The 13,576-nt window shown below is 45.9% G+C and overlaps 1 protein-coding gene across 1 annotated transcript in view; it reads right to left on the reverse strand.

Annotated features, from left to right (window-relative positions):
• Positions 1–1,939: 1,939 nt before the first annotated feature.
• The window catches only part of ECM1 (extracellular matrix protein 1), a 32,561-nt gene continuing 20,924 nt past the window's right edge, over positions 1,940–13,576 (reverse strand). The window contains exons 3-7 of the mRNA XM_075607595.1: positions 12,652–12,989; positions 10,646–11,116; positions 8,773–8,993; positions 5,813–5,900; positions 1,940–3,202 (exon numbers count right to left, since the gene is read on the reverse strand). Coding sequence (XP_075463710.1) covers positions 3,044–3,202; positions 5,813–5,900; positions 8,773–8,993; positions 10,646–11,116; positions 12,652–12,989 — 1,277 coding nt within the window. The 3' untranslated portion in view covers positions 1,940–3,043. The remainder of the gene's footprint in view (positions 3,203–5,812; positions 5,901–8,772; positions 8,994–10,645; positions 11,117–12,651; positions 12,990–13,576) is intronic.

A 13,576-nucleotide genomic window follows, 5' to 3' on the forward strand; every position in this document is an offset into this window, starting at 1 on the left:
ATTCTTGGGTTCACGCGGTCAGAGCAGTTATTAGATTCCAAAGGTCCCAATTCCTCTCTCTTCTCCTATAGATAAAAGGACCGGAATTGTATTATCTGCACACAACTTGTGTGGAACATGGCTCAAATTAAATGAAAGTTGTATATTCTTACGGTATCTGCACAAAACCTTCCCCCCCCCCATCCCCCTATTTAATAAATGTACATGTCATTTCAGTATATAAAAACAAGGCAATAACAAGAGATGTGCTTTGCTCTTCAATAAGAGACCTAGAGTGATTACGCTAAATAAATATGCCTGTGTGAGTGTGAAAGTAACTTTATTAGACGAGTCCTTATTTCCCCGAAGCAAAACAGCGTGCAGTTCTGTGTTTCTATAGGAGTGGCTCAAATCTAGTCCTCAACAGGTCAGGTTTTAAGGATATCCTAGCTTCAGCACAAGTCGCTTAATCAGTCCCAGCTTCAGCACAGGTGGCTCAATCAGTCCCTGCTTCAGCACAGGTGGCTCAGACTTCGACAGAGCCACCTGTGCTGAAGCTGGGATATACTGAAAACCCGACCTGTTTGGGGGAGTTGAGCCCCCCGGTCTACAGGAGCAGACCTCTCTGCAACAGGTAAAAAGACAAGGGCAAAACAAACGCACCTCCATAGAGTCATATCGTCCAATTCTTTCATACTTAGCCAGAATACGCAGTGCTACTCACAGATAAAGTGGTGGGGTAGATGTTTGCTATCAACACGGTGCTGACGTGCGTCTCCGCTTGCAAGCTCCACCCACGCGTGTCAGCGCAGTGTTTTCCCAGCGGGGGTTGGCGGACATCAGGTAAGTAGGTTTTTTAGGAACTCTCAGTTTTGGAATTTAAACGAATTGGCCCAGGTGAGCAGCCTTATAATACTAGACCTCCAGGTACGGTATCCAGGGGTCCCGTATTGAACCGGACTGTCCTGTATTTGGACACACTGTCCAGTAAAACATTAGAGGTAATACTGGACATGTATGTGTATACCGGTGTTACCTCTCTGGACAGTGACCTGACCGGCTTGGGGGGGAAAGGGGGGTGAGCGGGATTTCCCTGAGCAGGGCTGTTGCTAGGGGGCTGGGTTTCTTCCTCCATCCTGATTGGCTGCATTACCCAGTAGCAGCCAATCAGGAGGTCTCCGGAGCCTGGGGCCAAAGAGAGGAGGAAACAGCATGGAGTGGCGAGAGGCGTGTGCGTCTCGAACATGTCGCATATTTCACCATTGTGTCCAGTATTTTTGGAGAAGCCGCCTGGTAACCTTAAGAACGCGTGGGTCCTGGAAGAATCGAGTTAACCTTTTGGGTTCTTTTTTGGCCCCAAATAAATATGTTGATTCTGTCAGAGGGATTTGAATAGGGGAGAGTATGACAATAAAACAGTAATTTGGATATTCAGTAACAGGAGTATTCATTGTAATTGGAAAGGCCCATCTATATCTGGGCGAGACTCTAGTCAATGAATAAGGAAACATACCTTCCAGTTACAACACTTTAACCTGCTGTTTTCTGCGTAAATCAGAGCTGTGCCTATACAAAGTGCAATCGTGAATATGGGAATTGTTGAGGCAGATTACACATCACTGTCATTGTCTGGTAGGACCTTGGAGTGACCTTGCAATGCATTACAAGGCTGTATCTTTACCATACTTTTATAAAACATTAGTTTGGACTCTTACACTGCTCATCACTAAAAGCTGGTATTCCACACGCGCCAAATGGCTGTTAACCTTAATCCCTTCCAAGACTGGATTGGCCTGGAACCTATTAATCTTATTAACCAGTTAGAGGATTTCTGCAGCAAGCATCAGAGAAGATGAAAATGACAATTTCATACAGGTATTTGCACGTCCATACACAGAATCAGTTTCTTCATAGCATGGTTCAGAGTGTGCGAGTCAGAAGCAGAAGGAACGTACCACAATAGGCTGCATGTATTGTTTTATTGAACCGTTTATTCATCATATGTTGTGTATATACAAAAAATGCCAGAGATTACTTAATTACCACTAAAACCAGAAATATTAGCCATTTTTTTCATCACTCAAATACCGACATCTTTTTGCGTCCTGTCAACTTTAAAAATATATATATCATTTTTTTTTGAAAATGTGATTGTTCACTCAATTAAATGCAAACGTGAACCTAACTGCACTTCAAACGTGTAGATTACAAAGTTGTATCAATAAACAAAGTCACTTTGCACGCAAGAGAAATCATATTCTACCTACCTCACATCTAAGGCGGAGCTTGAAATGTTCTATATAAAACTGAGAAAAAATAGTCACGGAGATAGGGCTACAGAATGGCCTCTTTCCTTCCCATTGGGTCTGAGTTAAAAAGTAATGTGTGATAATAATTGTGGTGTTTCATAGACACAATGCAGAAGCTTATTAACCTTTTTTTTCTGCTCAAGGGGTCTGCAAAGCATTATGGGACAATGCTGACGACTCCTCCAGCAATGAAGAGTTAAAGTGAATCAAACAATCCAAACCGGATTTAGCTTCTTCCAGAATGTGCTAAAAACTAGGATTTATATAAATGTATCAATTTGGTAAGTTGGGTATCTGAAAAGATGTTACTTTGTCTTCAGCAGCACACATTTTATCCCAAGGCGGACTCTGGACAGCCTGCAGTCCATCTCCAAAGATATGGACTAGGTGCATGAAAATAGTCCCTAAACCTCTGAATATATGGCGAGTGTTAGGCCGCGCTTATAGTGCCGGAGACGCAAAGTCGCCTGAAAACAAATGCATTGCCGCCGCGTGCGCTTATAGTAAGTGCGACGGCGACAATGCGCTGGAGCGACGTCGCGAAAACTGGTAGCCGCCAAAATTTGATTTTTCAAGGGCTGTCGCCTCACGTGACGGCCCTTGAACCAATCAAATGGCCGGAAACCCGCAACGATGACGTCCGGCGAAATATAACTTTCGTCGGAGGTGACGGGTGACGTCACCCGTCGTGTCGCCATCGATGGCACTATAGGCACGGCCTAAGAGAGACTGCCCGCATTAGTTCAGAAGTTGTCCTACTCCTGGGTGTGGCTCTGAGCAGTCGCCACGGAGACACTCTGCAGGTAGTGGCTGAAGCACTGGACCTTTTCCAGACTCTTCTTCTTGCAGCAGTTCTGGGAATCTTTCCAAGAGACTTTCTTGGCACTGCAGAGGGTCTCGATGAACTCGTCTTTCTGTCGGAGGGAAGAAAAGACAAAGGGCCGTCAGTTGCGGGGTCTTTCTGTGCAGACTTCCTCTTTGTGAATCTCCAGGGCTGGATGCTGAAGGGTTACCCCATGAAACTCAAAAGGTGGAAATAACACCTTATGGGAGATGGATCTCATCGATACAAATGAGCTGGAATGGAGATATGAAAACTGGGTGAACGAGTGTATATGGCGGATAGGTCTACGCGTAAGATCTTATTTACTCATCAACTCTGTAGATAGTTTTCGGAAGAAAGGCTACATTGAATATTGGTGAAGCCAGCCTTTCAATGGAAATTATTCGTCTTAAAGCTGCAGACCAAGCAATATCCTACATGTGTATTTTTTTTTTTAAATAAATCAGTTCTGTACTATGAGAAAATACTTGTAGCACTTTAAAAAAAACAACAACAAAAAACTCTGAATTACATTTTTAATGTATTATAATGTAACAAGCATTTTTTGTTTCTATAGCAACCATTTACAAAATCACATCCCCTTCCTCTTCTGAAACAGGCTATGATACACCCCTTTTTGAGCCCTGCCCTCTCTCTAGCAGTGCACCAATTGTATCTAGTGACTACCTGGTCACATGATCTTCCCTACGGGACTTTGCATCTTTGGTCCTCTTCTGCTTCACTGACAGCCATTTAGTGAACCCCAGAGCCAAATCTTCGCCGATCGATCACTGGATAACGGATCGATCGGCAAATTAGCAAATTACTTATTGTGTGGATTGTATTGATGCACACATTAAAGGGGGGGAAAAACATTTAAAAATGGCAGCTTGGACTGCAGCTTTAATGATTCCAGGAAGACTCAAGCTTGAAAAGCACCTGGGTTTCTCATTGGGTATAAAAGTAGTGTATGGCTCTGAAATTTATGGCTGGGGGAAAAAGAAGCCCGTTCCAGCCCATGACCGTACACACATGAACGGAAAGTGGATTTAAAACGCTCTCAGACACCATTACAAAGTTTCTAGTCTGAATCCCACACTGCTAAATCCACGGCTGAGCCTGGGCAGGTGTTCTGCAGCAACTCCGTGCGGAGTTAAACACCAGATGGTCCCTTGGACGGGAAAGACGAGTGCCATAGTGCAGATGCAGGCTGCAAGCAGAGCCAGCGCTGGTTAGTGTTTCCTGCAGAGGAGCAGGGCCAGGGGACAGGGACCACTGTAAAAGCACTTCAAGTGAATCTGCCTGATCCAAGGATTCAACAGCAGTAATCACTCTCTGGTCTCCTCTACCTGGCGCTTTCAGATAGTAAAATGAAGTGTATGAACGAGTGGTTTTATTTAATTTAGCATTTGCTTTATGGGAAGTTTTTTTTCATAGATGCAATGTATAGGTCAATAAGATTTGCCCTGATAGTGTGCGTCTCACAAACGTATACCCTTCTGTCTCTGCCCTACAATAAAACGATACCATATTAGTAATGCAATAAAAAGGTTTTTTTAGAAGAGGGTTAGTTCAGCAACATATATATATATATCTGTACAGTCCGCCGTGTATCAGAGCTTGGCAGCTCTGTGCTGCAAAATGTGCAGCTTGTAAATAATCTCCAACGTCGGCAGAGCGATGGAGCCATGTGTCTGTTCATACCGCACACTGTCTGCGCTCATAAGCACAGAGCCTCAGGGCTCCGTCATCGACTTAATGCGCTAACTGAAGTTACTGCATCGTTAAGTGCTAACGGGTATGTTCATAGCACGATAATGCAGTGCTAAGTGGGCATTGCGGTAACTCTAATGGATGTTAGTGCTATTGATATGCAATAGAGGTGTTCCCTGTAACAGCGCATTATCCCCAGCGCTCCGGTATAGTTACCGCAGGGATTTAACGTTACGTTAGTTGGATCAGAGCTAAACTTGGCGTTATTCACACCCAGGCCCTGATATAGGTCTGCTACGGGGTCTGCATAAGTGTAAGACCACAGCTAGGTCTGCTACGGGGTCTGCATAAGTGTAAGACCACAGCTAGGTCTGTTACGGGGTCTGCATAAGTGTAAGACCACAGCTAGGTCTGTTACGGGGTCTGCATAAGTGTAAGACCACAGCTAGGTCTGTTACGGGGTCTGCATAAGTGTAAGACCACAGCTAGGTCTGATTTAACTACCATCATTTTATTTACGGAGCTCTGTCCTGTCTTCTCTTTTCTAACTTTAACTAAACACCTAACCAGGGTCTGGATGGGAGGAACGCGCCTTTGGGGGAGACAGGTTTAACGCCATGTTATCTGAAGCGAACGCAAGGCGGGGCTGACATCACGTGGCGTTAAGCCTATGCTAATGAGATGACTAACGGGCGCTCTTTTTGCATAGAATTAGCTTTGTGGATTCGCGTTATCCTCAGGGAACATAACGTCCATTACGGAGTTTGATAACTAGACGTTAGCGGAGCCCGGAGATAGCGGAGGCCGGAGATAGCGGAGCCCGGAGATAGCAGAGCCCGGAGATAGCAGGACCCAGAGTTAGCGGAGCCCGGAGATAGCGGAGCCCGGAGATAGCGGGACCCAGAGTTAGCGGGGCCCTGTGATAGCGGAGCCCTGTGGATCTGGGCTATAAAGTGAAAGCAGACAGGCTGCCTGTTCCGGCACTCACCTGCACTTCAGCGCACTGCAGTCTCTCTTCAGTGGGAAGCCTGCAGCAGGACTCTCGGAGGTCCGACACCAGCAGGGGGATCTGTTTTCTGGGCAGAAGAGAAATACAGGATAAGCGGAGCACCCTCTTCAGGCTAAAAATAAATGCTTGTGAAAATATGCATGACATTTGCAAAGCGAAGAACTTTGACATCTGCTTTTTGATGGAAGAGTTTTGACTGTTAGAGAGGGGGGGGGGGAAACCAGTCCTCAAGGTCCACCAACAGGTCAGGTTTTCAGGATATCCCTGCTTCAGCACAGGTGGCTCAATCAGTCCGCGTTTCTGCACAGATGGCTCAATCAGTGGCTCAGACTTCGACTCAGCAACTGATTGAGCCACCTGTGCTGAAGTAGGGATATGCTAAAAAAAACTGTCCTGTTGGTGGCCCTTGATGACTGGAGTTGCCCTGCATTAGTTTAAACCAAACCTTGCAAAGCAAGTTAGGGGATGCCATTTTTCACCTCTGGGTGTCCCCTTTTCTGCCTCATTTTATAGATCTATTTCTTCTAACCACACATAGTTGGGCACTTTTATCACCAGTGAACACAACACTGTACATTAAAAAGGGAGATAATATACAAAGTGACATTTTGAAATCCTTTATTATGCCCCATTGGGTTGTTATGTTACAGAACCATTTACTCCACTTAACGGAGAAATCCATACAATATCGTACGTGTGTTTAAAAAAAAAAATCAGTTCTGTAGTATATAATACTTACTATTTTTTACATTTATTATTCAACTCTTAATGCGATTTATAATGAGTTTTAATATACTGAGCTTCCTTTGATTTATATAGCAGGCTTTAGCACATCTTCCCAGCAGTGCAATATTTTTGCAACACTTTCCTGTTTGTAATACTTTGTTGCTAATGTTGCCAGCAGTATGAGCTGTAAACTGTAACAATAAATAATGTTACCTTAGTAATATAAGAATACATTGTAGCTGCTGAGTTACACTGATTTCAAGATTGATTGAAACTGAAAGGAGGCCCTCTAGTGAACCCTGGAAGCAGGATCTTTGCTGATCGATCATGGGAGAAGGAATCGATCGGCAACTTAGGTAATTAGTTTTCATTAAAGGTAATCAAAGACTGCGTATATTAAGTAGCCTCTTTAATTGGTAACACTGCTTAATTGTATCGCACTGCATGTCTGATTCCACTAGATGGCGCCATCTCCCTGGTAATATTGAGATGCCTTTCTGTGCATAAAATAATGCATTTACTTTCAGTGTGATCAGCAATAGATTGCTCTGTAATCAGGAATGCATTGTAAATGGTACCCCATATTGAACATCTTTATAGATAAGGCTAGCCAGGCTCTGTGATCTCTACTGATCATATTATTGGCGGCAGGAAATCTTTTGTTTGTGTGTGTGATGATAAGATAATTCCAAATATAAGATTATATTTGTATAAACCAATCACCCAACTGAGTTCTTTAACAGTTTGATTTGGAATCTGTCCTTGGCCTTCTGCTCTTCTCACTCTACTCCTCTTCTCTTGGCGAACTAATAAAATGTTTGGATTCAGTATAATTTCTATGCCAACCTCTCCTCCCCTGATCTCTCCCCCTCTCTCTTGTCCCTTGTCACCAACTGTCTCTCCGCAATCTCCTCCTGGGTGTCTCGCCGTTACCTTAACATGTGCAAAATTCTTTCTCCATTCTCCCTTACACCCAAACTCTCCCTCACTAACAATAATACCACAATCTCAACAACACACCACACCTGCTGCCTAGGGATAATCTAGCCCTGACTTACAAAGCTCTCAACAACGCTGCCCCCTATACATCTCAGGCCTCGTCCCCAAAGATACCCCTTAACGCCCCCTCCATTCTGCCCACGACATCAGTGTCTCCTCCGACCTTATCACCTCTTCTCACTACCATCTGCAAGACTCCTCCCGCACTGCCCCCTTCTCTCTGGAATTCCCTACCATGCACCATCAGTCTCTCCCTCAACCCCCCTTGCCCCCCCCCCCCCAAACCTTCAGACATTTAAAAACTCCCCGAAGGGTGCGAATGGCAGGGAATTCCAGAGAGGTGAGAGTTACCCCTAATATCTGCCCGCTTCACCCCTCAATCCTATTGGTACCAGCTGTCTGGCTGGACCAAACTCCATGCTAACACTCCCTAACATCCACACCCCCAAACCTTAATGGGATCAGCTGCCAGACTGGACCCCACCCTGAGGCACACTCCATCCCACAATGAGCAGCCACTTTGCCTGTGGTTCCAACATTGCCCTTATACCCTGTAGATTGTAAGCTCTCCGGAGCAGGGCCCTCACCAGTCTTTGTCCTTATTTCTATGTAATTATCAACTCTCTGTATCCCCATTGTACCGCACAGCGGAATATGTTAGCGCTTTACAAATAAAACGATAATAGTAATAATTCCCTGGTTGATATAGCATAAGAAAGTGCTTCTCCACACCCTCTGAATATGCACGTATTTAGCAGGTATACTACGCGTTTTGGGCTCCTGTAAGACCAGATGTACCTATTACACAGTCGCGTGTGTGGGGTAAGCTGCATAGGTTACGGGAACGTTCCGTAGACACTGCTTAGGCCAGGTCCGCACAGCCCTCTATGGGGCAGGCCGCAGTGGCCGCGTGTGTGTGTGGGCGCGCAAGGCGCTGTGACGCGTACGCTGGCAGGGAAGACAAGAATGTTGTCTTCCCGTGCCGCGATCACGTGGTCGGTGCGCAGTCAGACAGGGCAGATATGCCGCGTCATGGCCCCGCCCCATACCATCGCTCCCCTACAGACCGCACAACGCGGCTTTCAACTGCGCACGCGCCGCCAGGCACGCGTGCTGCAGGTAATACTGGGGCCTTAGCAGTGCCTCCACCCAGTGCAGGCAACTACAGTGGTAGTGAGTATGTGTATGTGCAGAAGGTTGGAGGCTCTGCTTACTGCTTAGTTAGGAGTTTGGCGCCTGCGCACAGCTTCTCCAGGCTCTCCAGGGTAACGTTACTCAGGTTGAGGATGTCGATCTCCTTGTCGTACTCTGGATAAGTAGCTTCTCTGGCGAAGCAGCTGTACATGCCGGCTCTGTCCCGTTTCTTGCAGCATTCATAGTGCTTCGTCTTCACAGCCAGATCGTGGGAGCAGAACTGGGCCAGAACCTTTTCCCACTGTTTTGCCAGAAGGAGAAAAAAAAACAAGAAATGACTTGTATAAACAAATGGTACTTCCCCAGAGGGAGGCTGCTCACACTGTGTTACACGTGTCCTGGAAGATACTTTGCATGAATTCAACTGAACTGAGGCACCTCAATGCGGCCGGCACTCTGATAGCACCCTGTATGATGAGCAGGTAACATTCAACTACACTTAAAGCTGCAGTTCAGTCTTTTTTTTTTTTTTTACATTTATTTTTTTACTTCAATAGTTTTATGTGTGCAATCTCTAATTACCTAAAGAACTGTATAGCTGCAGCTCAATTCGTTTTCCATGTATTGATAGGTCGAAATTTGGTGACATATTAAAAGCTGGCATTTGTTTATAATCTGCTTGACTGGCAGTGGAAGCTCATGAATATTCATGAGCACTCCTGCACTGACATGTGCTAGAGGGAGGGCAGGGCTGACAAAGGGGTGTGCCAGAGCTTGTGACAGGACATGAAGGGGCAGTGCCTTAGCAAATGGCTGTTAAAATAGAATACAAGAAAATTGGTCTTTCAAAGTTGTTTTTTTAAAAACAGAAAATGCTAAAAGTATTTTTTCTTACTACAGAACTGATTTATTAAAAAAACCAAACATGCAGGATATTGACTGAACTGCAGCTTTAAGCACCTACACCTACAGTACCTCCACTAACCTCTCCATTCCCCAAACACATTTACTGTGCAATAAAACTCAAAATAGGGTTCTGCGCTAGGCAAGGTCCTGTACAATGCTGCCATGGCAGGATACCAGACTTAGATGTTCCTTAATACTTGGGGGGTGATAGGCTTGCCAGGTGTCCAGTATTGAACTGAATTGTCTTGTATTTGAACACACTGTGCGGTAAAAAACAAATGGAGGTAATACTGGACATGTATGTGTCCGGTATTACCTACATAGTGACCTGACCGGCTTGGGGGGGGCGCGGGATTTTCCTGAGCAGGGAGAGAGCAGGGCTGTTGCTAGAGGGCTGGACAGATTCCTGTATCCTGATTGACTGCTGCTGGGTAATGCAGCCAATCAGGAGGAGGTGTCAGGAGCCTGAGGGTGGGGACAAGGGGAGGAGGAAACAGCATGGAGAAGTGAATGCGTGTTGGTAGCGCATCACAACTTTCACCATTGTGTCCAGTATTTTTGGAGAAGCCACCTGGCAACCCTAGATAGTACATGTGGTGAAGACGACCACTGCGACACAGAGAATCAGCCCCTTGGAGTCCGGTGGTAGCCGCAGTGGTTTCCACCTGTCCCTAAGGCCAGAGCCACAATCACATATATCTAAACTACCCCGCACTGCGAGTTTGTTTCCCGTATTCTGGACATGACAAACACTAAAGGTTGAACATCTTTTTAGAAAGGAAAAGTTATCTAACGTCTAAATTGAGCATAGGTTGAACTTGATTGACGCATGTCTTTTTTCAACCTCATCTAGTATGTAACTATATATTTAGCTGTATGATTTATTGGATCAAGAGCCAAGTTCTGCAGAGATGTCATCATCTTTGGAAGACCAGGTCTCTTTCTGAGAAGGCTACCTTAAAAGAGATGACATCTAAGGGTCTTTAAAGTGATTTCAGCTAAACAATGCTGACATGGAGAAGCAACTCATTGAAATCCAGCACTTACAGCTGTGTGAGCGCAGGCAACGTTGTCATTTTTGCAGCACTTCTTGAACTCGCTCTCCATGCGGGTAATGGCCTTGGCCTGCCGCACGTAGGCGCCAAATCCAGAATGAGGAAGCTGGTCCTGGGAGTAGACGGGCCGAAACTTCCTCAGCTTGCATATGTTCTGGATGTTGCTGGACTTGGGTTCTCCCGGTGGGAAGGACAGGTTAGCAAGCTTGAACTGCCTTTCCTTCTGGCACTTGGGTGACGTGGGAGGGCAGGGCTTGAAGCTTCGCGGACTACCCAAGGAGGGGAGGTCAGCGCTACCTATTTCCTGCAAGGGAGCTGCCTTAGGAGAGAAGTCGTAGGTTGGGTTAGGAGCATCGTTGCTGAAGCAAGCGTCCTTCTCTAATCCTTCCTTTTTGCAGCAGTGGTAGTGCCGTGTCTTGATAGAAAACTCCTCGTTGCAGAACGCCTGCAGGGCACTCTTCCACTAAAAGAGAAGAAATAGATCCGTGAATCATCAGAACTTCTTCCATTTAGATTAGGGGAGGCCAACTCCAGTCCTCAAGGGCCACCAACAGGTCAGATTTGAAGGATATCGCTGTTTCAGCACAGGTGGCTCAGTCGAAGAGCTGTGCTGAAGCAGGGATATCCTTCTGAAGTGTTGGTGGCCCTTGAGGACTGGAGTTGGCCGTCGCAGATTTAGAGTATAAACCCTTTTAAGCCCGACTTATTGTGTTTGCACGTTACAATTGGCTATCTAGTATCCTTATGCCCCGGTCTTTCTTACCATTGCCCCAGAACAACTAATATGTTCAGTCATTATAGTGCTGACAAAAGCCAGTGTAATATTGTGGCAGTTTATTCCTCTCAACACCTAACAGTTCTGTATCTCTCAAAAGACAAGTATCTCCACTGATCAGGGGCGAAGCTATAGCACGGGGGCCCGCACTCGTGGGGGCCACTCTCTCCCCCCCCCCCACCAAAGAGAGAAACACGAAAAGGATAAAAGAGAGAGAGAGACCTGAGGGGACCCCGAATTTTTTTTTGCCCGGTGGCCCGCACATGTCTAGCTACGCCACTGGCACCGATACATCCATAGAGAACATTTGCAGATAGTGTTAGGACTTGCAAAAGAGCGGATACCTTGGCGTGGGTTCGCAAGCTAAAAGCTGCAGTTCAAGCTGTCGTTTAATCTGCGCATCATTACAATCTGCACACTGACAAGTGATTAGCTAAGTTGCTGATCGATCCGTTCTTCTGTGATTGAACGCTGAAGATTTGGCTGGGGATTCACTAAATGCATCTTGGGTAATCTTCTGCTGCACTGACAGCCAAAGTTCTGTGAAGAAGATCATGTGACCAGGCAGGTACTAGGTTCAATTGGTTCACTGCTAGAGAGGGCAGGGCTCATGAAGGTGATGCTGTTTCAGAAGGGGATGTGACTTTGTAAATGGTTGCTATAGTAACAAAAATGCTTGTTACATTAGAATACATTAAAAGGGTCTTTTTTTAAAATGCTACAAGTATTTTCTCATAGTACAGAACCGATTTAGTTAAAAACACACATGTAGGATATTGCTTGAACTGCAGCTTTAAAATGCTTTGGCCAAATAATTGAACTAAATGACCCTCCCTTACGAGAAGAAAAACAGATATGTATTTAACTATATAATTTGTCATATTGGGTGCAGCACTGGGGGCTTCTTGTCTTTTGTTATATACATGAGGTCACAACCCCAGTAGCGCTCCTTTTGACACAAATATAGATGGTGTGGTGGGTTTGGGTTCTGACGGGGGCTGTGTGTGAGTTCTGTATCTCTGCAAGGACAGCGGTCCCACACTGACAAATCTCCCCCTCCCCTCCAAATGACACCCCCTCTCACAAAACGTAGCTTTCGGCAATCTCCTTCACACAACTTGAGGTTTTATCCTACCCTATATCTGTAGGCTCGGCGTGAGGGAGACAACGTCGCGGTAATGGCACGCGGCATTTTCCCGTCTGTACGAAAGAAACGCACTCACCACTCCCTCTGTGCAGCGCAGTTTGTCAGTCTGTAGGCAGCACTTTGCGAATCCGTCCTCCATGTTGTTGTTGGCTTTCCCTTGGCGGCTGAGGTGGGAGAACCCGGACTGAGGAAGGTTGTGCGGCCCGTAGCGGGTTATTGGGCGGTTCTTCTTGCAGATGTTACCAACATTGATGCGAGACGGGCGTCCCAGGGGGAAATCTTCCAAGTTGCTGCCAAAAGGTGTGGTCAGTTCGTCTAAAGGGCAAGACTGATCGCTGCCACAAGAAGAAACCGATGGTCTCCTGCCACGCGGGCTCAGCACAGGCTCCCCGTGGATGAGAAGGGGCAGTTCAACTGCAAACCCCCCCAAAAAACAAACAAAATATATTAATATATTTATTTATATCATTGGTTTGCAGACGCCCTTCTCCTGGCATGTAGGGCTGCTGTCTTTGCCATTACAAATATACAATCAGCCCAACCTACAGTGGCATAGAGTGTGTGTATACTGTAATCCGTTTAAGATTTGTATCTGGATGAATTTGACTTCACCCTCATGGCAAATAGGAACACCTTGTGCACAGGTAGGTGCATGTTACACCTGAAGCAAACAGGAACCCCTTGTGCACAGGTAGGTGCATGTTACATCTGAAGCAAACAGGAACCCCTTGTGCACAGGTAGGTGCATGTTACACCTGAAGCAAACAGGAACCCCTTGTGCACAGGTAGGTGCATGTTACACCTGAAGCAAACAGGAACACCTTGTGCGCAGGTAGGTGCATGTTACATCTGAAGCAAACGTTGGAATAGTGAATTGAGTACTGGGCCACCGTGATTAGGGGCCCTCTATGGACGCAGAAATTGTGTGTGGCTTTCTCCCTTCTGGACTTTTGCTCTTTCCACTATTCTACAAGTTATAAGACGGTACCAAGTTCTGATTG

This window comes from Ascaphus truei, chromosome 7 (genome assembly GCF_040206685.1).
Source record: "Ascaphus truei isolate aAscTru1 chromosome 7, aAscTru1.hap1, whole genome shotgun sequence".
NCBI lineage: Eukaryota > Metazoa > Chordata > Amphibia > Anura > Ascaphidae > Ascaphus > Ascaphus truei.